General features: G+C 41.5%; 1 protein-coding gene across 4 annotated transcripts in view; it reads left to right on the plus strand.

Moving 5' to 3' along the window:
* The first annotated feature begins 3,107 nt into the window (after window positions 1–3,107).
* Window positions 3,108–26,876, plus strand: part of MAPK6 (mitogen-activated protein kinase 6) — a 40,871-nt gene continuing 17,102 nt past the window's right edge. Inside the window, exons 1-2 of one of the 4 annotated variants that reach the window (XM_080807605.1) lie at window positions 3,108–3,255; window positions 25,322–26,511. In XM_080807605.1, coding sequence (XP_080663731.1) covers window positions 25,957–26,511 — 555 coding nt within the window. In that variant the 5' untranslated portion in view covers window positions 3,108–3,255; window positions 25,322–25,956. Of the gene's footprint in view, window positions 3,256–3,788; window positions 4,127–18,759; window positions 18,851–25,321; window positions 26,512–26,876 lie in introns of those variants that run through there. The other 3 variants (XM_080807607.1, XM_080807608.1, XM_080807606.1) reach the window with 3 other exon arrangements.

Below are 26,876 nucleotides of genomic sequence, written 5' to 3' on the forward strand. Positions count from 1 at the left end.
CTATCCTCTTGCTGTCTCCAATTTCTTGTTCATCTAACCTACCCTTCCCATGTATGCCAGAATCATTGGTCTAAAATACTAGTTGTATCCTCTCAGTGTGTCTCCTACTTCCTTTAGCATAAATCCAAAAGTTTTGGCATAAAATCAAGGCCTTTTCAGTCTGGTGCTAACTTGTCTTCATTCCCTTAGGCCTGTCAGATTTCTTTCATTCCCAAAGTGTGCCCTGCACATTCATGCCTTCGTACATTTTTTAAAAACAGGCTCCAGGCCTAGTGCGGAGCCCAGTGAGGGTCTTGATCTCAGGGTGTCAAGTTTGGGGTTTGAACTCATGACCCTGAGATCAAGACCTGAGCTGAGATCAAGATCAGATGCTTAACTGACTGAGCCACGCAAGTTCCTGCCTTTGTATGTTCTGCTCTCTTATTCAGAAATCTTCTTCCTGATACTTCCTGATGGAATCAAGCCCAGCTCAGATATTTTCTCTTCCAGCTGAACCTTTCCTGATGTTCTCATTAATTGTTCCTTCCAATAAGAGCAGGTAATTTACATTTCTGCTCTGGAAGCCCTCATCTCATGCTGCTTTATGGTGTATTTACTTGATCCTCTCCTGCATTACTCCACTGCAGTAGTGGCTTTCAGACTTTTTTAACAGTAGCATAGTTTGTAGCAATAACGGGTGATAAGTAGAAATACATTTTACATTGTTTATCCAATTGGCACATTTATATATATCTTATTTCATCAAGTTTAAGAAATACTTCTATGTTAATATTTCTTTTTTTTTTAAGATTTTATTTATTTATTCGATAGACACAAGTAGGCAGAGAGGCAGGCAGAGAGAGAGGAGGAAGCAGGCTCCCCGCCGAGCAGAGAGCCCGATGCAGGGCTCGATCCCAGGACTCTGGGACCATGACCCGAGCCAAAGGCAGAGGCCCCAACCCACTGAGCCACCCAGGCGCCCCTATGTTAATATTTCTGAATTCATGATATAGCAAACAGAGTATCATATTTTGATAAGAGATTTTATTTCCTTTTTTGTTGTTTTTCCTTTCAAACAATAGTACATAAAGTAATGGTGTGTCATAATTTATGACATTTCAGATTTGTTGAAATACAGTACATAATGGAAACAAAAGTTTCACAAAACCATATTTACCCTGTGGGCAATGCTTTCTAGTTTTTGCTCTCTTTCCTTAAGAAGAAAAATGCTGGTCATAAGCCACCAAAATCATTTCACTACTTACTACTTGATCATAACCTGCAGTGTGAAAAATTGAGACTACTTACTGAGACACAATAGGATTAAGAACTCAGACAGACTGCAGTAACATGACTTTACATCTCCACTGTTTGCATAAACACGACTTGAATTCCAAGAAATTCTTGCCCAAGAAGATGAAGTTGCAAATAACTTAATTGCAGTTTCAGGAACTTCCTCACCCGTCTATTTATCTGAACAATAGACTACTGATTGACATAGACTTCATCAGGATAAAGAGCCTGCTCCTCAACGCAATTACTATTGGGTTTATCAAACAACTGTTTGCTCTTCTAGCCTTGCTTCAAAACTCTCCCCTGCCTGTAATCATCTTAAATGATTATATTGCAAATTTAGTCCAATCTCAATCATGCTTTCATTGCAAGACTTGTCTTAAACAGGATGCCCTAAATCTTCTAACTATTCTACACTTTCCTCTTTGAGAGGCTACTAAGACTTATCAACATAGTGGTATCACTTGCTGTTGTAAGCAATAAACTTAGCTTTGTTTGATCAACAGTTTCTTTTGCTGGTCTTTGCGGGAAGTCAGGAGCTGACATTATATTACAGGCTCTCAAGGAAAAACGCAGTATTTATTTATTTTCCTCCTACCTCCTCCCAGTGATGAAACACGGATGGATGAGGAAGGAAAGGTGTCTCAAGAGTCTGAGAGTATCCTATTGCAGGGGCAGTGGGGACTTATAGTGGTCACAGGTAAGGAGCTCTTGCTGCAGAGAAGCTGCAACCACAAATTAGAAATCCAGCAATTGGACCAGGCATTCCCTTTCTCTTGGTTTTATCTATTCGCCATCTCCTCTTCACACCTGGTACTCAGATGGCACTGCTTAAATTTATAGAAAATAGAAATTCAAGTTCCATCCCAACCACTTAACTTCAAGGTACTACGTGATCTTTAAAGTGGTTATTTGCCTCAAGCTTGAAACTTGAAGATGTATCTAATAATGGATAAGGGACTGCCAAACGTTTGGTTCTCATCAGAAATGATTAAGTCACTGAAAAAATATGCTGACCCGCGTCTCTAATTTCATAAATACCTACATAAATTTCCCATAAACACTGGAAAGGCTCCTTGGACCCAAAAAGCCGTGGTAAATAAAACAAGTTTGTTCTCATCCAAGTGGTCCCAAAAAGGCACCAATCTACATTTCCCCAATTCTACGATTCAGGCCTAGCCCCAGCTCAGCAACAAGCCAGGTGCTCTCCTCCTTCCTGTTTTTGCTTTCACAGTACCACCGCCCCCTCCTTCCTCCGGTTATACTGGGCTCCTTCGGATCCAGCTGAAAGGTCACCCGTGGCGACCTCACTTAGAAGGATTCCTCCTTCCTCCGTATCCTCAGGCAGAATCAATGACCTTCGAAGCACTGGGCCTCTAACAGCGTTTGCCTGGTACTTCGGCTGTTGCCTTCTAGCCAATCCCATCTTCAGGCCCACCCTATAGTGTTCCGGGCCCATCCCCAGGCACATGGACGAAGGCTAACTCCTCTCGGATCGCCCAGTGGCTTGCCAGTCGGAGGTGCGCAGTAAACCACCGCCCCCACTCCCCTCCAAGGAGTTTGGTCACTTTGAGCTGTAGTGCTGGGCTAAGGGCAGAGCTAGGAGGGCCTATCTGCCCACCTGACCGCCAGCCCCCCGCCCAGGCCCCCAGAGGCGGCTGACTAGACCGCGTGCCTCTCCCACCGCCCCCGTACCGCGCGGAGCCCAGTCACCAGCGTTGGAAATTCCGGCGCGTGCAAGCGCTCGGGGCCGGGCGGGGGCGGGGGAACCCGTGGAGTGAGCCTGTGACGCGAGGGGGCGTGGCTCGAGAAAACCCCGCCCCCTCTCCCTCGCCCTCTCTCGCGGGTCGGGGTTACATGGCGGCGACTGCGGCAAAGCGAGAGCCTCGGAGACGCCGCTGCCGCCAGCACAGCCGGAGACCTGAGCCGACATTGGGGGCTGTCCGCGGGCCCCGCACTCCCTCGATGAGCCGGAGAAGTCCCGTGAGTGTGTGTGTGTGTACGTGTGCGGGGTGCGCTGGCGGGGCGGCGCGGAAGGGCGCCGCGGCGGGCCCGGCGGCGGCGGCGGCGGAGCCGGCTCCCTCCTCCATTGTGTGTGACCCTCCGGCGGCCGCCGCTCAACAAAGGCGCTTTTGTTCCGTCTGCGGCCCGCCCGTCCGCCCGCCGGCCCGCCCGCTCGGGCCTGGCCGGCGCGTCCCCGCGCGGGCTGGCGGGCTGGCGGGCGGCGGGCCGGGGTCCCCGCGTGGGGCCGGCGGAGCGGCCGGCGCGCCCCTCCCACCCGGCACGCCCCTCGCCGGCCTCCCGGCCGGGCCGCGCCCGCCAGCCCCGGGGCCCCGCCGCTGGGCTGCGGCGCCGCCGCCCGCGCGAGGTTCCACGGGTTCGAAGCCCGCCCCAGCCGGCGGGCGGCGGGCGAGGGGCGGCGGCCGGGAGGGGCGGCCCGGGGAGCGTGAGGTGGCGCGGAGTCTCGCCTTCCTGGCGCGCTGCCCTCGAAATGCTCCCGCGTCTCCTCCCCCATCCCACTCGGGTGACTCGGCCTCAGCTGACTCCGGCCGGGCAAAGTCCCCGGCGGACTCGGCGAACTGCGCAGCGCGCTCCGCTCACCCGGCTGGTCTTGGAGCCCCGGAGTCCTCTGCCCAAGTTCTGAGTTCTGGTCGTAAACGAGGTACAGAAAACTTGTCCGGCTCGGAATTGCTCATTTCTCTGCTCCCCCGCTCCCCCACCCTGCTGCAGCCTTTCCCTGGCTGTTCGGGACGTGGAGCGCTGGTCTGCGAAAGTGCCTCAATGGAAACTTGTTTTGTCCGTCACCGAAAAGGGCCTCTTGGCTTGGCCGTGCGTTTCTACCTGCCTTGGTGAGGTGCGTGGAGAAGTGGCCGCCTTTTGTTCCTCGGCTTCGTAGGACTCCACTGGCTCAGGTGTTACGTGGGAGCTCTGTGAAGCAGGATCTTTTTGATTCCTTTCCTGTTTTATTTTCTCTTTTGCTTGCTCATTGGCAAAGGTCCAGTGAAGTGGTGGGATTAGAAGCCTTACTGCATTTGCAGCAAAATTCCTGTTGTTTTCCTCAATGCTAAAAATGCTCTTAAAAGTCAGTATTAACTTTTTTTTTTTTTTTAACGATAGAATGTGATTTGTCAAGGGGAAAAAAAAATTAACGGGGGACAAAATGGATTGCAGACCGCTCCAGAGTAATTTTCTGATTGCTGCTTCTTTTAGCCTTGTTAGTTTTTAAGGTTCTGATTGGGCATAGTCTCTCTCTTCAACCTTGGGAAACTGAGGTGGAAACAGTAATTTGACTAGAAGAATGTAGGGTCCAGTCCAAACAGGGCCTGGCCCTGAAAAGGAACTACCTCTAGAGTTTATTATTGGAGATGTCAGATTTTAATGTTTGAAAAATAATCTTGAATTGGGTGGAAGAATCTCTAAGATCTCTAACGGGTAGTTGTTCATACAAGTTTATGAAAGGTTTGCTTGCTATGTGCCAGGGAGTGTAAAGTCCTTTCACATATATGTGTTACATCACTTAATAAGAATTGCCTGGTGAAACTTGTAAAATTGCTTATTGGTGTTCTAAATTCAGTAATTGCAGTCATCTAGGAAATATGCCAGATTTGAGCAGGACATGTTTTATTATTTAGATTTTACTGTTCAGGAAAAAAACAACTGGCAAACAGAATTGTTTATAAAAAACCTTTATATATATTTTGGAGTTTGGTTACTTGCAAAGGAGGATTCAATGTAGTGTTTGACTATTTGTGATTGAGAAAGAATCTAAAGAAGATTGATTTGAAGATGGGTTAATTTTGTAAAAGAAACAGTACATGTTCTAATGACAAGTATTAGTACTAAGTGTGTTGCAGTGTTTTTGCATAAGTTCATTTAAACATCGTGAGAATTCATAACTGACAAAATAGTGAGGTTTGCTGACTCAGGGTACATTGGTGAAGGGGATGGGGTCTGGTAGGAGGAAGCTCAGAAGTGCTGCAAGTTTTGAGTTGGGTGATGACTCATACTGCCCACGGACTGCTACGTGGCCCTTTTTTTTATACACTGTATTTTTTTAAATGATAGGGCTAAAATGTTTCTATCCACATTATAATTCCCTCTCAAAAAGAACCACAGTTTCTCTAAGAGTAATGGCTTCTTAAATTGCATTTTAAAAGGAGATCAGATATCCTACAGGTGGAATTTTATAACATTTGTTGAGAGGAAAAGGTGAAATTAATTGCTGGTCATTGTTAAAAGTTTGATACTAGCAGTTTTCTCTTATTATTGAGAAAGATTTGTTACAGATTATTTATAAAAGAATTTTATGGTGTGAGTAGAAATTAGGCTTATGTTCTCATTGGTAATGTAAAAGTTACCTTTATAATATCTAGAAACTAGTTTAAGTGTTGTAAAAGTGCAGAAGTATTAATCGGATATAGCTCTGAACATGAACATTTCATTCAGACAGAATTATACAATAGTGCTTTCTCTCAATCTGTATGAATTTTCTATGTGTATTTATGATATATATGAATTTTCTGTTTTTTTTTTTTTTTTTTTTTTTTTAAAGATTTTATTTATTTATTTGACAGACAGAGATCACAAGCAGGCAGAGAGGCAGGCAGAGAGAGAGGAAATGGAGAGAGAGGAGGAAGCAGGCTCCCTGCCAAGCAGAGAGCCCGATGCGGGGCTCGATCCCAGGACCCTGGAATCATGACCTGAGCCGAAGGCAGAGGCTTTAACCCCCTGAGCCACCCAGGTGCCCCTGAATTTTCTGTTTTAATAAAGACAGCTTGAAGTAGGTACTGTTATAGGCACTTTTCCATCTTTTTTTTTTTTCCATCTTTTTTTTTTAAGATTTAAAAAATTTTTTATTTTTAAGTAATCTCTGCACACATCATGGGGCTCGAACCCACAACCCTGAGATCAAGAGTCACGTGTTCCACCAACTGAGTCAGCCAGGCGACCCTCATCAGTCTTTTTTAAAGATAAGCAGAATGTACAGTTTCAAATTTAGGACCCACACTGAAATTTGGTAATAAGATATTTTGACTGATTTTTAAAAGCCACCTTTTAGCAGGTTGTCCTAAATTAAGATTGGGAGGAAAAAAAGAGTGAGAATAGCAGTTTGTTTTAAAAGTGAGAAGAAAAAACTCCTCATGTCTTAGGTTTTCTTTATATACTGTTTATCTTCTCAAAGTGATTTATTTGAAGAGTTTCCTAAGTAGTAAAGTGTATTGTTAAAGTGAATTAAATCTTTGGAAAGATTTTGGAAAGTGCCTGACATGATTTATATAGAAGAACTTAAGTGAAGTTTAATTTAAACTTTAAAATATATTTCTTATTAAAGAAAATATAAAAATATAAATATAAAAAAGTGCAGATTTTCAAAACATCCTCTCACCTAGAAGTTGAACATGTATTTCCAGGGTTGTTGTTGTTTTTCAAGTTTTTATTTATTTATTCGAGAGCACGGAGGCAGGCAAAGCATTGAGGGAGAGTGAGAGGGAGAAGCAGATTCCCCGTTGGGCAGAGAGCCTGCCATGGGAATCGATCCTAGCACCCTGGAATCATGACCTGAGGCAAAGGCAGATGCTTAACCACCTAGAGCCACTCAGGAGCCCTCCAGTTTTTTCTTTGTTTTTTAAGAACATAAGTAATTACCTATCATGCATAATTCAGAATTTATGGACAGACTGGATATTTTAGCCTGTCTCCTTTTTATGAGATACTGCTTTATGAAATGGTGAGCCACACCACTGCTCTCCATTTCATTGTTTGCATTGCCTGTTTGAACCATGTATGACTGTAGGGCCCCTGTTGAAATAGGAGGCTGTCCCAAGGGTAATTCTTTGTGGCATTGTTGGCTGCCCCATGTCAGCTCTTTCAGCCTGTTCTGTGGACTGTTAACATTACTTTGTTGCCTGTTAGTGGCATGGGGATTTTGGTCACTTTTTTATTGCTCAGAGCCTTCACTGAAACTTCACAAAAACAAAACAACAGTAATGTTATTGTAGTTAATGGCTTTTCCCAGGGAGTTGCTTTTCATGTAGAACTGATGCTTTTAAGGTAACAGTAGTACAGGCTGAGTCCTGCATTTTTTTTTTTTCTTCTTCCATGAGCTGTGTATTTAGAAAATATAGTGCGCCCCTCTGGTGGTTCTTAGTGGTTTGTCTTTCATACACGTCAGCCTTTTAAATCCATTTCTGAAAAGTTGTACAGAGATTGAATATTTATATGGCAAATCACATTTTCCCATTGCTTTTCATTTAAATTTAGAATGTCTTTTCATGGAAAAAAAATGGTAGCACAAATACTGTTTGTTAGAATCCTAGCATTTACTTCAGGGAAGAAACTTCCTCTGCATAAAGTGAAATCTCTGCATTTCATTCTGTACAAACTACATGTTAGTGTTTACATGGGGTTCATGACTATTGTCTTGCCCCAGTTACTTGACAACTGAGGAAACTGAGGCCCAGAGAGAACTAAGATCTTAGTACACAAAGTGTGATTGCTGGACCAGCAGTATTAACATCACCTACGAATATGTTAGTGCAGAATTCTTGACCCTATCCCAAGACCTGCTGAATTAGAATCTACATTTTCACAGGATTCTTAGGTGATTCAAATGCACATTCATTTCTAGAAGCACTGTTGAATGATACACATATATTGTTGCTCAGCTGGTTAGTGCTGATTTGGAAAACTCAGATCTTCTGAGTTATTCCTTTTATTGGCTCTCCTGAAAAAAGTAAAAAAAATTGAAGATCTAATTAATCACTGTTCAGTAGAACTTTCTATGATGATGGAAGGCTCCATTCTTTGTTGTCCGTTGAAGTAGCCAACTAGCCACATGTGACTGTTGAGCACTTACCAATGGTGGCTAGTGCACCTGAGGAACTGAATTTTAATTTAATTTTAATTATTTTTAAATAGCTGCAAGTAACTAGTGGCTACCATATTGGACAGCTCAGATCTGGGTGATTTATGTTGACACTAAATTTAAAGTAATCTAAGGTATAATTTAATAACTGATTAGGCTCAGTTTAATAATTTCCTCCTTCATTTACAAATTGGAGAGATGGTCAGTTTCTAACTGCCTACTTTTTCAGTATGCCCAGATAGGATTTTTTTTTTTGCCCAGATACGATTTTGTAGTTATTATAAAGCACTGCCAGTTTTCTGATTGATACTCTTGTAAAATAGATAAGTTGCAAGAATGTGTTTTCCTGTTTGTCTTAATAAAGGCATTTTCACTTATATATATATATTTTTTAAGAGTTCTTTTTTTTTATTTAAGATTTTATTTATTTATTTGACAGACAGAGATAGCAAGTAGGCAGAGAGGCAGGCAGAGAGAAAGGAGGAAGCAGACTCCCTGCTGAGCAGGGAGCCTGATGCGGGGCTCAATCCCAGGACCCTGGGACCATGACCTGAGCCGAAGGCAGAGGCTTCAACCCACTGAGCCACCCAGGCGCCCCTCACTTATATTTTAAAAAATTAAAAATAGTTGTTAAATAAATGTTCCTTAATTAGCTTATAGATAGCGTGGAGGGGACCGTTTTTACCTCTGGCCTACTACTTCCAGGCTCGTTGGTACTTGTTAGCTGCCAGATTTATCTGCCGTTTTTTAATGTTATTTCCAGGTGTGGAAACATTGGTTCTTAACCTGCCACCTTAGGTAGTGGTAAGATTCTAACCCTAAAGTAAATCAGACTGGCCTGTGACTAAATCTTAACATTTACTATATATGTGATTTCAGTGAAGTTGCTTTACTTCTCAGAGCATCCGTACTCTTGTTTGTAAAATAAGACTGACAAGGCACTTTTTGGTTTTGAGTAGCAAAATAATTTGTCACAGAAAATGCCTGGCACTGAATGCATACTCAGTAGATACAAATTACCTTCCCAAGCTCTCCTGCTTATCTTTTCTAGCCTTCTGTAATTTAGTCTTATGCTTGAGATTTCAACCAGGCTTAAGTGATACTCTGATGTTAAATTTTATCAGTTCCCACTGGTTGCTCTAACTTTAGGCTTTACTTCACTCATGTTTATCCCTTATAGATGCTTCCGCTTTTGCTTTGGATTCCTTCCCTTCACTTCTTAAGGACTCATCTCTTGCTTGCATCATGCATTTTTCCCTTTCGGTTGGGTTGTCTTTAATAGTATACAGATGTGCTCTGAACTATACTGTCCAGTCTGGTAGCTACTGACTACATATGGCTATTTATTTATTTATTTATTTTGTAAGATTTTTAAATTTTATTTATTTGAGAGAGAGAGAAAGGTCACAAATAGGCAGAGAGGCAGGCAGAGAGAAGGGGGAAAGCAGGCTTCCCACTGAGCAGAGAGCCAATGCCAGGGCTGGATCCCAGGACCCTGAGATTATGACCTGAGCTGAAGGCAGAGGCTTAACCCACTGAGCCACCCAGGCGACCCTATTTATTTATTTTTTAAAAAGATTTTATATATTTGAGAGTGAGTGAAAGAGAGCATGTGGGGAAGGAGGGATGGGTCAGAGGGAGAAGCAGACTCCCTGCTAAGCAGGGAACCCCATGCGGGTTTGATCCTGGAACTCTGGGATCGTGACCTGAACCTAAGGCAGATGGATGCTTAACTGACTGAGCCACCCAGGCACCCCACATGTGGCTATTTATTTATTTATTTATTTTTAAAGATTTTATTTATTTATTTGACAGAGATCACAAGTAGGCAGAGAGACAGGCGGAGAGAGAGGAAGGGAAGCAGGCCCCCCGCCGAGCAGAGAGCCCGACGTGGGGCTCCATCCCAGGACCGCGGGATCACGACCCGAGCCGAAGGCAGAGGCTTTAACCCACTGAGCCACCAGGCGCCCCACGTGTGGCTATTTAAATAAAAATTTATGCAGCATCTGGGTGGCTCAGTCGTTAAGCATCTGCCTTCATTTCCGGGCATGGTCCTGGGGTCCTGGGATCGAGCCCTGTGTCGGGCTCCCTGCTCAGTGAGAAGTCTGTTTCTCCCTTTCCCACTCCCCCAGCTTGTGTTCCCTCTCTCATTGTGTCTCTCTCTGTCAAATAAATAAAAATAAATAAATAAAAATTTATTTAGAAAAAAATTAGTTTCTCAGCCCTCACCACATTTCAGTAATTGGCTACCATATTGAACAGTATGGATATAGAAATCTGTTACAGACCCTCTCAGATTCCGTTTTCTCTTTTAGCTATTGTCTAGTTTCTCATTTCTCTGATCATCTTTCAACCAAATTTTCAAGAGTTGTCTTTGTGTGTTCTCTTCACTTTGCTCCTCAACCTGTTCCGGATTGACTTCTGTTAAACCATCTCACCACTTGAAATTGCTCTAATCAAGACATCAACGACTTTAATTTACCAAATCCATCTTACAGGATCTTGTGACAGCTTTCAGTATAGTTGACCATTGTTTTCTGCATATTCACCTGCTTTTCTTAGCTTATGAAACATATTCTTGTTTTTCTCCTACTTCACACCTTGGCATAAGTTTTTACAGGCTTCTATCATCTACTTGCCTTCATGTATTGGCATATCCCAGAGTTTAGTTCCTGCCCTCCTCCACCTTTCTAAATTCTTTCCCTAAGTGGTCTCATTCAGTTTATTAAGTACTATCTACATGTGAGTAATTCTCAGATTTACATTTAGACTTCTTGCCTGAACTCCAGACACATTATCCAATTGTGTGCTTGATGTTACCACTCAGTTATCTAAATAGACACTACATGAATAGGCTTAACGTATCCAAAATAGAACTCTCTTTCCCATATCATTCTCCCAGTTTTCCCCATCTCGGTAATTGACATGTAGGAGTTATTCTTTTTTTTTTTTTAAGATTTTATTTATTTGACATACAGAGATCACAAGTGGGCAGAAAGGCAGGCAGAGAGAGGGGGAAGCAGGCTCCCCGCTGAGCAGAGAGCCCGATGTGGGGCTCGATCCCAGTACCCTGGGATCATGACCTGAGCCGAAGGCAGAGGCTTTAACCCACTGAGCCACCCAGGCTCCCTAGGAGTTATTCTTAAATCCTCTTCCCCTTATCCCCCATATCTAATCTATCACCAAGTTCTCTTGGTGTACTGGTCAATAAAAAAAAATTCATCATTATTTGAGAGAAGATCTTGGGCTTTGGTTTACAATCTGAGATTCAAATCATAGTTCTTTCATTGATGTGTAATGTTGAATGTATTATTTAAATTCTCTGAAGTAAAGTGCATAAAACCCATACAGTCTAGTTAGGATTTATTATAAGAGTATATGTCCAGTACACTATTTTATGCATAATACATTCTTAAGCTTGATATTTTTGTTTTTTATATTCTTTCAAAATTCAGATATTAAAAATGCTGTCCTCGTGTTTAGTGTCTTTATTATATAAACAAATCCTTTGTTTCCCATTAATTGCTTTTATAATAGTTGATAATGTGGGATAGATATGTGCCAAACATATTTATATCCTCCAATTTGAACTTTGGGGCCATAGTCCATAATACAATCTTTTACTGTCTTGAAAGTGTGTATACTTTTAAAGCAGGAAGTACAGCCCTTCAAAGTTATTTCAGTTAAAATATGTATATTTACCTTGATTAACCATTTCCTTTGGACCTAACCATGAATCTGTGATGGTACTTTAATGTTAACATACTGGTTTATATTATGATTGATGTAAAAGTACACAAAAACTACTTGCAGTTGGTGATTTATTTAGTTTTCTTTTTAACCTTCCTTTTACTCTCCATTGATGGGCATGTTACTAAGTAAACATAATGACCAAAAAGGAAGGTGTTTAAAGATGACCCATGAGCCTTTCAGTAATTATCATAATTTTTAAAAAATAATCTAAACTATTTCACCAGTATTGTAAACCTTATGATAACACGATTCGGTTCACCCCCTTCCAACATGTGCGCATGTTGTCTTTTATTTCTACATGTGCTATAAACCTCGTAATACATTATTATTTTGCTTTAAATAATCAGGAGTCTCTTAAAGACATTTCAACATGTAGACAGGGGGTGCCTGGGTGGCTCAGTTGGTTAAGCATCTGTGTTTGGCTCAGGTCATGATCCCAGGTCCTAGGATTGAGTCCTGTGACAGGCTCCCTGCTCAGCAGGGGGAGTCTGCTCCTTCTTCCTCTGCCTCTCCCCCTGCTCATGTGCATGTGCGCTCTCTCAAATAAATAAAATCTTTAAAAAAAAAAAAAAAACATGTAGGGGCGCCTGGGTGGCTCAGTGGGTTAAGCCTCTGCCTTCGGCTCAGGTCATGATCTCAGGGTCCTGGGATCGAGCCCTGTGGGTTCTCTGCTCATCAGGGAGCCTGCTTCCCCCTCTCTCTCTGCCTGCCTCTCTGCCTACTTGTGATCTCTGTCTGTCAAATAAATAAATAAAATCTTAAAAAAACAAACAAACATGTAGATAAGTTTTCCGTGTTTTTTTTTTTTTTTTAAGGACCTTTTATATTTTCTAATTACTTAACCTTTCTGGAGATTTTGTTCCTTTATGCAGGTTCCATTTGTTGTCATTTTCCTTCAGCATAATTAATATTTCTTTTGCAAAACTCTGAAGTGCTATAGGAAAGATGTTAGGGTTCGAAGCTGATGGCCAAGGAAGAATTCTTGAGACATCTTTGGTGCAAACAGGTGATTTTATTAAGGCACGGGGACAGGACCCATGGGCAGAAAGAGCTGCACCGGGGTCATGAAGAGTGGCCTGTTATATAATTTCTAGTTGGGAGGGGGTTAGGGATAGCGTAAGTCTCAAAGGAATTTGGAGGCAAGGTTTCCAGGACCTTGAAGGGGCTACCTATTGTTAGGAAAAGGTCATTTATTACTGTCTAATAAAACCTTAGTCATGAGACCCTTCAAATGTATATTGGTGGCCCATATCCTTGGGTTGAGGGGGGAGAGGTGATTGCTAACATGTATCTTGGGGGTTTTATAGATAAAGGAAGTTTCCAAAAGAATTTTTATATGTTAAAGTAGGCTTACTGGATCTGGTGGGGTGGGGGTGTCGAACTAGGATTGCCTTTTGCCCTTGGCAAAGTGTCAACGTGGAGGGGGTTGAGTCCCTAGAGGAATGTCACTCTGCGTGTTTCAAGGACTTGTCAATGGGCTGTAGGTAGTAAGGAAACTTAATAATTCTTCTGCCTTTGTTTCCAACATCGTGAGGGAGACCAATTCTTTTCACTTTTGTCTCTTTGAAAATGTCTTTATTTCATCTTCATTTTTGACTGAAGATCTTCATTTCATCTTCATTTCCCTAGGTACAAAATTCTGGGTTGGTATTTCTCTTTTTGGCACTTGAAAAATGATGTTCTCTTGTCTTCTGGCTTTCATTGTTTCTAGTGATAAATCAGGAATCCCTCCTATTGTACTTCCCTAGTATATCGTTAACTCTCTTTCACCTGGTTCCTTTTAACAGTTGCTCCCCCCCTACCCCCACCCCGCCATTTTCAACAGTTTGGCTATGATAGACCTAGGTATGGGTTTCTTTTACTTATTCTGCTTGTAGTTCATTTGAGTACTTGGGTCTGTGAGTTGGTGTCTTTTGTCAGTTTTGGAAAATTGTTTTGTTTTGTTATGTTATTTATTTATTTTTTAAAAAGGTTTTGTCAGAGAGAGTGCACACATGCCCAAGCAGGGGGAGCAGCAGGCAGAGGAAGAAGCAGGTTCCCTCCTAGACAAGGAGCCTGATGTAGGACTCCATCCCAGGACCCTGTGATCAAGACCTGAGCCAGAGGTAGATGCTTAACTGACGGAGCCACCCACGTCACCTTGTTTTGTTTTTTAAAGATTTATCTATTTGAGAGAGAGAGAGAGAGCAGGCGCAGGGGGGGCCAGAGGGAGAGGGAGAGAGGATCTCAAGCAGACTCTGGGATGAGCAGAGACCCTAACATGGGGCTCAGTCTCACAGCCCTGAGATCATGAACTGAGCTGAAACCAAGAGTCGGACACTTAACCAACTGTGCCACCCAGACACCCCAGTTTTAGAAAATTTTTTCTATGATCTCTTCATATACTTCTATCCTGTCAGCTTTCTGAACCTGTTCAACTTAGCTGCCAGCTCTTTGGACTGCTTGGACATTTTCTTTGCTCTCCAATACCACCTCAGGTTTTCTTTTCTTTCTTTCTTTCTCTAGACAGAGACAGAGAGAGATCACAAGTAGGCAGAACTGTAGGCAGAGAGGGGGGGCGGGAAGCAGGCTCCCTGCTGAGCAGACAGCCTGATGCAGGGCTCGATCCCAGGACTCTGAGATCATGACCTGAGATGAAGGCAGAGGCTTAACCCACTGAGCCACTCAGGCACCCCTCAGCTCAGGTTTTCTTTACTTCATGTTTGTGCCCTGTTTATTTGCCTTAGGGAGACTATCTGTCTTGTACTCAGAATGCACTGGAGGGGTTTATCTTATGCTTTTTGACTTGGCCTCCACCTTCAGAGCAGCTGAAGGTGGATGTGGTAGAGGCCTCTATACTTTATGAGATACTCTCTTAGCTTTCCTGCTTTGCCCTCAGACTTTAGCTCTCTGTAATGACCTGTGGGAAGAAATTGGCAGGTGGGACTTATAGCTGGGCCTCCTCTGAATTCTAATCTGTTAATTGCAACCACATTCAGCTATTAAAAGTTGGTTATAAATTTGGCTGGTTTCTTCTCAGTTCTGTTAGTGGAAATTTCCTTGCTTTGCCACTTTGCCAGGAATGAGAATAGCCATGGTCTCTTTTATGAAGGGCTTAATATTTTCTAGAATTTAGTTTATTTAGATTTCTTTGCATCTTTAGCTTTCCTGATGGGTTTTTCAAAAACTACAGAATTGTAGCTTATCTATCTTATCATGTTATGTGGTGTGAGTAATGGTGTTTTGTAATTTTTCTGCATTCTAATCAGAAGTGGAAATCTGAACTTTTCATTAAAATGATATAACTTTAGAACGGGAAGAGACCATAGAAGTCATGTAGTTTAGCTACATCATTTTCCTGATGAGGAACTGAGGCCTAGAAATGCTTTGATTATAAACTAATTTAACCACGGACCCTGGACTAGATGTCACATCTCCTTAACTCATTTTTTTTTCCTCTTTTAATATGGTCTTAGTGAAACCAGAGAGGAATTTTTCAGTAGTATGAAACTTCAGTGTGAATCTGATAGGAAACTTACACTTTTTTTTTTTTTTTTAAAATCTTGTAAGCTTTGTTCAGCCTTGAAGAAAATGAGAAACAAAGGAAGAAGGATATTCCAGGAAAGTTATATGCTATTCTGATTCATTTTTTAAAAATTGGGTACTCACCAATAAAGCATGTGGTTCTCCCTTTGATGAGAGTCCAGAAATATTTTGTATGGATGGACTTGCATGTTGTGGCCTTCTTCATACCCTCACTAGGGTTAGCTGAAAAATGACAGCAGTTATATTTGGTGTGCAGTCTGGAAAGCTGTGGTGCTAAATGCCATAGAGCCTGCTAGGATGGACTGAAGAATAATCAGAATAATGTCAAGGTCTCACATATCTTCACGATACCTACTTGGTATCACATGGGCTAATGGGACTTTTTATAGAATCCTGCTTGTCTGCTAATATAAGACACTATTTCAGTGGCATAATCCCTTCTTACTACCTCAACAGAATAAGACAGGAGCTATAACAAAGTTGAAGTTTTCTTTTTTTTCTTCAGTCTGAGTGAGTTGAAATCCATCCTTTCTTCACCTATCGACAAACCTATGTGTTTACCATACAGTGAAGCTCCTGGGGGAGTTCCTGGAAAGGAAAGTACCATTTTTAGGAGTCATCACTGATGTTCCCCTGGTGGGTCAAAGTGTGAGCAGATTCTGAAAAAGTTGAGGCTAGAGCTTGTTTTCTCCAGAAAGTTTTACTATCAAATAAAATATGCTGTTTACATTAATTCAGTTAGTACAGTTTGTAAAGTGCCTACTAAGCATCCAAGTTCTATGCTCAGTATTAGTAAAGCAACTGAGTTTCAAATCTTTTATTTATTTATTTTTTAAGATTTATTTACTTATTAGAGAGAGAAAGAGAGTAGAAGGAGGGCTGGAGGGAGAGAAACTCAAGCAGACTCCAAGCTGAGTGTGGAGTCCAACGTGGGGCTTGATCCCACAACACTGAGATCACAGCCTGAGCTGAAATCAAGAGTCAGACACTCAACTGACTGAGCCACCCAGGCGCCCCCAAACCTTTTATTTTATTTTATTTTTTAAAAGATTTTATTTGACACAGAGAGAGAGAATAAGTGGGGAGAGCGGCAGGCAGAGGGAGAGGGAGAAGCAGGCTAGCTGCTGAGCAGGGAGCCTGATGCAGAACTCAATCCCAAGACCATGAGATCATGACCTGAGCCGAAGACAGCCGCTTAGCTGACTGAGCCACCCAGGCGCCCCTCAAACTTTTTTTTTTTCAAATAGAGTTACATACAAGAAAGCGGAGGGAGGGGAAAGTGGTAAGGTGGTGCCCTGGGAAATGGTACCCTAGAAGAGTACAGGCACCTGAAGAATAGAGATTAGACTAGACTAGGGAAGAATGGCCTAAGACAGGGAAGGAGAATAGTATTAGAAGAGAGAGAGGAGGAAGAAGTTAGTGGGACAGGGAGGAAGCAACTACAATGACCTAGGAGTTTGTGCTCCATGAGGTCAGGGTGATTTCTTTGTTGTTGTTTTTTTAACCTGTTTTGACCCCTTTATGCCAAAAACAACATCTGACATATGATATACACTCAGCAAGGTTTTGTAGAGTAAAAATGGATGGATGGTAGAATTGAAGCTGTTTTAGTCAAAGCTGTTTGGAACATCTTGGTTCTCTGCTACTGAAACCATGTTGGGATTGCATTTTCCTACTCCCTTGAAGCAGGTGTGACCATGTGATCTGCCTTGGTCAGTAAAAGGTGAGCAGAAGTGAAGTGTGTTTTGGATGGAATCTTTAGACCAGCGAAATATTCCCACTTCTTTGTTCCTTCCAGCACGTTGAGTGGCAGTGGGCAGAGCTAGTAGTTACTTTGACAACTTGCATGACAGCTGTGTTGGACTTGTTGCATTAGCAAGACTTAAAACTTCTCTCGTAAGTCAGTAGATGTTGGGGGTTATTTGTTAACTATACAATTTTCTAACCTATCCTGACTGCTACAGAAATTTATATTAATTTTCATCTGGTTGGAATCCTCATATGGCCAAAAATACTTGAAGAAGGAGGCTGCCCACATGTCTCCTGTTTATATGTGTGCACCAGTGTTTCCTTTACATGAGTTAGGAGAGGAGTCTTAGAAATGAGGGCTTAGGCAGGAGAAAGATAAGAGAGGGGATGAAGGGTTATTATAATTGTTTTTAAATTTCTAGCCATAAATATATAGAGAGGATTGTGTTTGTTTAATGTTTAGTATACAGCAGTTTGAATCACATATCCCCCAATCTGGGCATACCACCGTAATAAGTGCTTGGGAACAAATGACCAGTGAAGTAAAAGACTTGTACTGGGCTTTCATAGATGATAGACTGAGAATTGGAAGGGTCCTTAAAGATTTTTTGACCAATTTATCTGATCTGTGGAGTTCTTTATATTCTAATACAGAAACCCTAGAAGAAATAACAACTAGAGATGAGCATCAAAATAAACATAATGGCTTTTTAAGATTTTATTTATTTATTTGACAGAGAGAGAGAGAGAGAGCATGCACAAGCAGGCAGAGTAGCAGGCAGAGGCAGAGGGAGAAGTGGGCTCCCCGCTGAGCAAGGAGCCCGATGCTCACCCTGGGTTCACGACCTGAGTCGAAGGCAGACGCTTAGCTGACTGAGCCACCCAGGCATCCCACATACTGGCTTTTTAAACAGTCAAAGGCAAATGCAAGTCCCTAATATTAATGTGTATTTAGGCAAAGGTTCACACAATTTAAGAACAGAAGTCGGGACTGGAAGAGTTTTTTGGGGAGTAGAAGAGTTTTTGGATACTTTGTTAGAAGCCAAGCAATCCTTTCTTTGACTTCCTAAGTTTGTTCTATAGCATACACTGGTTATTGGTAGCAGGCAAGACCTTGTTAGACTTTGGTGTTTTGAGTTTCAAGGTCCCCCCTCCCACTCCAGATGACTAAGATCATTCATTGACATTAGTTTATACCACGAGCCTCCTTGAGGTCCAAATCCTGAGAAGGATCTCTGGTAACTATAAGGGCAACCTTAACATCAGGAGCAAGGGCATTGTCAAGAATGCATCTGAACACGCAGTTAAGCTGTAGCCTTTGGCCTTCTCTGCCCTAGAAATTTAGTAACTTTGGTGAGAGCTTGAGATACGATCTTAGGGATGGATGAATTTGCTATAACAACACCTGTCTGTGCCAGGGTTGAGAGATAGTCCTGTGTGAATTTAAGTAGAGCTCAACCTTGCCCTTCTCTCCAAAAGCAACTGGATTTTGGCTGAGGAGATGTGAGGCTGGCTGGATTCCAGTTAACTCAAGTTACTCACTTGACCCGGGAGAAGAGCAAAATAGGCAAGAGCCATTGAGGAGGGGGGAGGTGGAGAGCTGTCAGTGCATGTGATCAGGCCAGATGACCCATGTCAACATTTAACCGGATAAGCGGCCGGGTGGAAGATGGAAGAGAAAACCAGGTAAGTAAGGTTTATACTTAAGGCTCTCACCTCAAACTTGCTTTGCACATCCAGACTCCTTTTCTGATATGCGGCCAAGTTGTTCTTAGATAAGAAGGGAAGGAAAACCCAGTTTCTACAGAATGGAGAAATGGCACAAAGTTACTGTCTTCTTTCTTTTGCATTTTATAACTTTACTGAATATACTTAGGCTTGACTCAGAGTACCTGCATTTCTCTTGGCTTGGAGTTAGGCTCAGTGACAGAAAGCAGGTGGTGATTAAGGAAAGAAAGGAGTGCTTGAGGAGACCAGTGTGGCTAATGCAGTTTCAGGGAACTGCCTTATAAATGTAGGAAGCCGGTGCCCAGACTGTGCTACATAGAAAACTTTTACGTCCATTATATGGTGAAAAGAAAGCCAAAGGAGAAAGCATAAAGCCAACTTTATTAGTTTTTTAAGATTTATTTATTGAGAGCTTTAAGATTTATTTGTTGAGGTGGCTCAGTTAGTTAAGCAACTGCCTTCCGCTCAGGTCATGATCCCAGAGTCCCGGGATAAAGTCCTGTGTTGGGCTCCCTGCTTGATGGGGGGTCTGCTTCTCCCTCTGACCTTCTCCCCTCTCATGCTCTCTCTCACTGTCTCTCTCTCAAATAAATAAATAAAATCATTAAAAAAAAAAGATTTCTTTATTGAGAGAACATGCACTAGACAGAGAGAGAGAAGAGGGAGGGGCAGAGGGAGAGGGATAGAGAATCCCAAGCAGACTCCCCGCTGTGTAGTGTGTGTCTCAGGGCTGAATCCCAGGACCCTGAGATCATGACCTGTGCTGATATCAAGAGTTGGGCACTTAACCAACTGAGCCACCCAGGCACCCCAAGCCAACTTTATTTTTATAAATCATTCCCTATAATTCATTTTTTCCACCCCATTGTTAAAAGCAAAACATTGACCCAGCTAATTAAAATTTAAGTAAGGATCCCTCTGCAAGCAACACAGTATCAGCACTGAGGTTTGGAGGCAGAGAAATTGGATGCTGGGAAGGGTTATTTTAAGTTACTGTCTCATCTTAGTTACTGTTTTCCTCCCTTGAAGTGTGTGGAAGTGCAAAAGGAATATGGAGCCCCAGATCTTTCTTTGAACTTGTTTTAATGAAGTTAAATGTCAAAGATAATAGGGAAAGTGGAGTAAATGGGACATTTCTAGATTGCTGATTTGAATGGAGCGTACTTGATCAGTAATCTGCTGGTCCAGTTGAGTTGTATCTGCATACTTGAGTCTGGCCCAAGAATTCCATGATGGATGTGGAAAGTGGAAGGTAGTTGGACACCTCACAATCCAGTATCAGGGTGATAAGGAGGATCTTCATTGTCCCTAAGCCTTTTTATGGCTTCCAGAGGCATACATTCTGATCTCCCTAATTAGGTCAAATCCCCCAATGTGCAGGCTCTCAGCATCCTGTACCATTCCTTAGTACCACTTGTCCCTTTTGCCTCTCCCCTTTTCCTCTTATTAGTTTATTATTGTTTATCCCCAGCCATACTGTAAAGCCCATGAGGGCAGGGCACAAGTCTGTTTTTACTTACCATTTTATCCCCAGTACCTACTGTATTGACAGGTATATAACATTGTTAGCAACTACTTGCTGAATGGAGCATGACTGAATTAGAAACATCACTGGATCCACTTCATCATACACCAGTGTAACATTACCTTCAACTTACTTTTCAGGTGGGCTTACTTTCCAAGCTCCTGGACGAAAACATGCTCCAGTATCTTTTGGTCTAATAGTTATTGAAGGATTTTGAAGAATAGTACAGAGCAGTGAGGCGTATCATTGGGCAAGCACTGCTATTGGTCTGCTCCACCCCCCACCCCCAACTTTTTATTGGCATAATTCTGACCTAGAGTTATAGTTTCGGTGATTAATATTCCTTTCTTTCTTAGAATGGTCTCGTATTTCTGAAAAGTCTGTTCAAGTCTTTCAGTATAGTCATCACCTGAATCTGTAATGAGGACTCTGCAGTTCTCAGCCTAGGCACAAGTTCCTGCCTTCCCCAAGGTCAATTTTTACCTACTCTACTCCTGTTGAGTGCTGACCATCACAGAGATTTCTGAAAAAGTATTGTCATCCTTGTCGTTTTTGGTCTTCTTGGTTTCCCTGTAATTTAAAGAGAGCAGATGTGGGTGGAAGTCTTGAATAGAGCTCTCATTCTCTTAACCTCTCTCCAGTAATCTGGCTGCAGTTCCGTAATAGTGCTAATAGTCAAATAATAGTAGTGTCCTTTTTAGCAAAGCTAAATTATTTGTGCTTGACTATGATTGCTCCACTAGTGAACTAGAAGCTTTAAGAGAGTGCTTAGAGATTTTAATGTTCTTATGTCAAGTCTGTAGAACTGACTTTAAAATGTACATTTATCAAAAACCAGAAGTTGAGGTTTAAGGGATTGGACACAGAAGGGCAAGAACAGAAAAGAGAGAAAGTACGCATGGGCGTGCATGTTTGTATGAACAAACATCTGTTTCAGGTGGAGACTAGAAATTTAAGATCTCAGAAATACTGGAGACTTTAAAAAATACTGTTTTTAGGGGCACCTGAGTGGCTCAGTGGGTTAAGCCTCTGCCTTCGGCTCAGGTCATGATCTCAGGGTCCTGGGATCGAGTCCCACATCGGGCTCTCTGCTCAGCAGGGAGCCTGCTTCCCCCTCTCTCTCTGCCTGCCTCTCTGCCTACTTGTGATCTCTGTCAAATAAATAAATAAAATCTTTAAAAAAAAATACTGTTTTTAAAGGGACATTTGGTAGGGAACTGGAAATATCAAGGTGTATACAAATAGAAAAAAATTGGGAAGGGGAGACAGTATTCATTAAAGCTCTTTAGAAGTCTGAAATATTTTTTAATTCACAAGTTTATTTAATTCACAAGTTTATTTGCAAAATTTAACTTTTAAATGTTTTATACAGACTGACAAAGTAGAGAATTTTTAGGAGTCCTCTTGGTTTTTTTTTTTCCTTGAGTTAGGTTTTTTTGTCCTTGAGAAGCAGACAAAAACTTGCAAACAGAAGAAACTGTCTGTTAGAGTAAAACAAAGAAAGCTGTTATGCTGTTAATGTCCTTTACAGCATTAAGCAGATACAAGAAGTGCTCATATTTATTAAAAGAACTCAGCAATAGTAAATACCAGTTTTTATTAAATAAAGCTGTAGTCAGGCCGAGTGGGTGGCTCATTTGGTTAAGTGTCTGACTTTTGATTTCAGCTCTTGTCATGATCTCAGGGTCCTGAGATTTAGCTTCATGCCCGGCGTTAGGGGAGTCTGCTTGGGGTTCTCTCCTTCTGCCCCTCCCCACTTTCTCTCTTGTGCACGCCTGCATGTGCACTTTCTCTCTCTTGTAAATCTTTTTAAAAAGCTGTTGCCTTAGCACGAGAGTCATTTATCATATGGTTTCGCTTATTTGTGGAGCATAAGGAATAACACGGAGGACATGGGGAGATGGAGAGGAGAAGGCAGTTGGGGGAAATTGGTGGGGGAGACAAACCATGAGAGACTGGATTCTGAGGAAATAACAGAGGGTTTTGGAGGGGAGGGGTTGGGAGGTTGGGTGAGCCTGGTGATGGGTATTATGGAGGGCACATATTGCATGGAGCGCTGGGTGTGGTGCATAAACAATGAATTCTGGAACACTGAAAAGAAATTTAAAATAAATAAATAAAAATGTAAAAAGAAAAAAAAAAAAGCTGTTGCCTTAAGGATTCTGTATCTACTTGGTCTCTGAGTTATCAGTATCATCTGTTTCTCTGTCACATAGTTATAATGGATGTGGATTTCCTGAAGTTGAAGATTTGCTCAGATTGTGGCAATTAGCTGTTACCTTGTATTTTTCAGATTCTTGTATTTCCACATGTGAGTTATGTGGGAGTATGTAGCAGGAAGGACATAAAGGCAGATTCCTTGTATGAAAGCTTCACCCTTGTGAAATAGCTGATGTGTTTGAGAGTCCTAGCAGTTCTCTTAAGCCAAACCTGAAGGTGATTGAAAGTTGTCACATAATTCAAGTTCAGAGTGGGCTGCTTTATTTTGTCTTGATACAGTTTCTCATTGCCTTTAAATGATTAGCCCTTTGAATAAATGAATATTGCACCTGTCCCACTTCCAATTTCTTCAGACCCAATCAGAATATAACACTATATATACACCTATACCAGTTTTTGGTTAAAATAACCAGCAACAAGAAGCCTTTCCATTTAAGGTTTAGGCTGCATTACTTGCTTATGGGCATGTACACTTAAATGAGCTGCTATGTTGGCTACCTAGTTATTTCTTAGACATGAGGCACATACTCACCCTCTGGCTTTCATGTGCTAGCCCCTCTGTCCGTAGCAGTTACTCCCACATAGCACCCCTGAGACCCACCCACTTTAGAGCTTTGCTCCCAGTACCACCTTACTAGAGGCATTCCCTAACCACTCTCCTGGGCTCTCTTTTATTTTTTTACATTACTTATTGCCATCTGATATCTGTGTTTTGCTTATTTGTCAGCCTGTCTTCTCACACTATGATTTGATCTCTTCATATACACACCTCTGAGCTCTATGAGATTCTAATAATTTGTCATACTTCCACAATTTTTTCTTTAAAGAAATAACACATTAGGGGCGCCTGGGTGGCTCAATGGGTTAAGCCTCTGCCTTTGGCTCAGGTTATGGTCTTGGGGTCCTGGGATCGAGCCCGTGCTGCGCTCTCTGCTCGGCGGGGAACCTGCTTCCCCCTCTCTCTCTCTGCCTGCATTTCTGCCTACTTGTGATCTCTGTCAAATAAATAAATAAAATCTTTAAAAAAAGAAAAAAAAAAAAAGAACACATTAAACCGGCGCCTGAGTAGCTCAGTTGGTTGGACACCTGCCTTTGGCTCAGGTCATGATCCCAGAATCTCAGGACTGAGTCCTGCATTGGGCTCTCAGCTCCACGGGGAGTCTGCTTCTCCCTCTGACCTTCTCCCCTCTCATGCTCTCTCTCACTCACTCTCTCTCAAATGGATAAATAACATCTTAAAAAAAAAAAAAAAGAACACATTAAAGATGTAGTTGGAGCATACTGTGTAATCCCACCCTTATGGTTATTGCTTCCCTCATACCTCAAAGTAATGATTATCATGAATTTGGTACTTAACAGCCAAATATGTTTTTAATACTTTTGCCACATTTATATATGCACTCATAAAATAACATCATACATGCTTATAAATCTGAAATAAGTGATTTCAGCATGTGCATTTCTTTTTCTTTTTTTTTGGGGGGGGGAAGATTTTGTTTATTTGACGGGGAGAGACAGCGAGAGAGTGAACACAAGCTGGAGGAATGGGAGAGAGAGAAGCAGGCTTCCCAGCGGAGCAGGGAGCCCAATGTGGGGCTTGATCCCAGGACCCTGGGGTCATGATCTGAGCCAAAAGCAGCCGCTTAATGACTGAGCCACCCAAGTGCCCCAGCATGTATATTTCTATCTGCACTTTGCTTTTTAAATTTATTGTATGGTGATTTCAACCATCTCTGTTCATTTTTACTATTATGTAATAGTCCACTCTATGAATAAAATTCACTTATCCTCAAATTGTTGAAAGTTTAGGCTGTTTTTTAATATTTTGCCGTTACAAAAAAAGTGGGCATTTGTATGTTCATTTACAAGTATTTCTCTAGGGAGTGTTTTTTGGAGGAAAAATAGCCAAGTCATAGGTATGCTACTTATTTATGCATTTATTTATTCTAAATTGCTCTTTGCTATTTTTTACTAATTTAAACTCACCAGTATTGTATGAAAGTTCTTGTTTTTCCACATTCCTCCTCAGACTTGATAGTAACAGACTCTTAAAAATGTTTTTTCTAATCTGAAATGTATCTTCTTGAGGTACTTCTGATTTTTCTGATTATCGATGAAGCCAGACACCTTTTCATTGGTTTATTCACTGTTCGAGTTCACTCTGTTGTAAATTGAAGAGCATACGCTGTAGGTTTCTTATTTGTACTGATTTTTGTTCACTGTTTACTGGTGTAGTTAATAAGTAAACATGTTCTTTAAGGAAGTAACACATTGCAGTCTTATTTTATATATATATATATATATTTTTTTTTTTTTTTTAAGAGAAATGGTACTAACGTAGTACTGCTCAAATTCTAAAGAGTTCTGTAAAAATACTGTGAACCTTCCTTCCTTTGCTCTTTGGCCTTTAAGAAATGATACAACCCACTGACCATAAATACTATAAAGAATCTAATGTGGTGGGATCTAGAGTCTGAGCCCAGTACATGTGAATTGCTTACAGCATGGATAGCTATTTTTGATTGAGGGTCATCTTTCCATTTAGTAACTATAAATAAATAAGTTCTGTACCAGTAGTCATTTATAGCTAACTGCCCAATTTGTGTCATTTTACAAAGTTGAAGAGAAGAGTATTTAGTATTTCCTGGTGGTGACTCTTTTCCTTCTTTTTTCTCATCCTCCAGGTTTTATCAGAGTAAGATGGACGGTAGCTTTGATTGTGATTGTGGTGAGCTGGAGCCACCTGATCACTAACAAAAGACATCTTCTGTTAAGCAACAGCCGCCAGGGCTTCCTGTTGAAATATACAGCAACAAAGGAAGAAAAGAGGCAAAACGGAAATAGTGCTTACCAGCACCTTAGAATGATGCTGCTCAGGACCAGTCCAACACTGAATGTATCTGCACTGTGAGGAGAATGTTCATAGAAGCCTGTTGTGTGCATATTTATTCACATTTTTGTTAAATGTTAAATCGTTTAGCACAGTAAATCTGAGTGCATAGTATGTCATTTCATTCCGTTTGAGTTTCTTGAGTGTTTTCTTTAAATGTCTGCAGAGTTGCTGCCCCTTTCTTGAACTATGAGTACTGCAATCTTTTTAATTCTCAGTATGAATAGAGCTTTTTGAGCTTTAAATCTAAGGGGAACTCAACAGGCCTGATTGGCATATGCAATGAACATCAAGAAATCATCTTGTTGTGGAAGCAAAATTATTTTTCTTTTCCTTTTTTGAAAGATCTTTCCTTTTGATGTCAGTTTTCTTCCTTGTTTACACAAGTTCAACAATTCGAAAGGAAAAGGCAATAGTAAAGGTTTCAAAATGGCAGAGAAATTTGAAAGTCTCATGAACATTCATGGTTTTGATCTGGGCTCTAGGTATATGGACTTAAAACCATTGGGTTGTGGAGGCAATGGCTTGGTTTTTTCTGCTGTAGACAATGACTGTGACAAAAGAGTAGCCATCAAGAAAATTGTCCTTACTGATCCCCAGAGTGTCAAACATGCTCTACGTGAAATCAAAATTATTAGAAGACTTGACCATGATAACATTGTGAAAGTGTTTGAAATTCTTGGTCCTAGCGGAAGCCAGTTAACAGATGATGTGGGCTCTCTTACCGAACTGAACAGTGTCTACATTGTTCAGGAGTACATGGAGACAGACTTGGCTAATGTGCTGGAGCAGGGCCCTTTACTGGAAGAGCATGCCAGGCTTTTCATGTATCAGCTGCTACGTGGGCTCAAATATATTCACTCTGCAAACGTACTGCACAGAGATCTCAAACCAGCTAATCTTTTCATTAATACTGAAGACTTGGTGCTGAAGATAGGTGACTTTGGTCTTGCACGGATCATGGATCCCCATTATTCCCATAAGGTACGTGGAAAGCTAGCTGAGACCTTTAAACTAATGGACATCATCAGGAAGGAATAGGTATTTGTATCTTCTTAGTATATTGTGACAGGTTTTTATCGTTAATTGTATTAAACTTTATGTAGTATCTTTTTTTCTGCTACAGATCTACTTCATTCAGAATGTCCATATGTTTATAAAAGGTAGTTGGAGTGTGATCCTAATTACTTACAAATTCCTAAACGTGTATGGTTATTTATTATAACTAAAACTGTCCCTTATTTAAAAGTGGGATATATTCTTATGTGTTTAGGGCAGAATTGTGGTCCTGTCTGAAGGTAAGAGAAGTTTCTATTTCAACTTCTAGGTCTTTTGTCCCTTTGAGTCTC

This window comes from Martes martes (genome assembly GCF_963455335.1).
Source record: "Martes martes genome assembly, chromosome: 7".
Lineage (NCBI taxonomy): Eukaryota > Metazoa > Chordata > Mammalia > Carnivora > Mustelidae > Martes > Martes martes.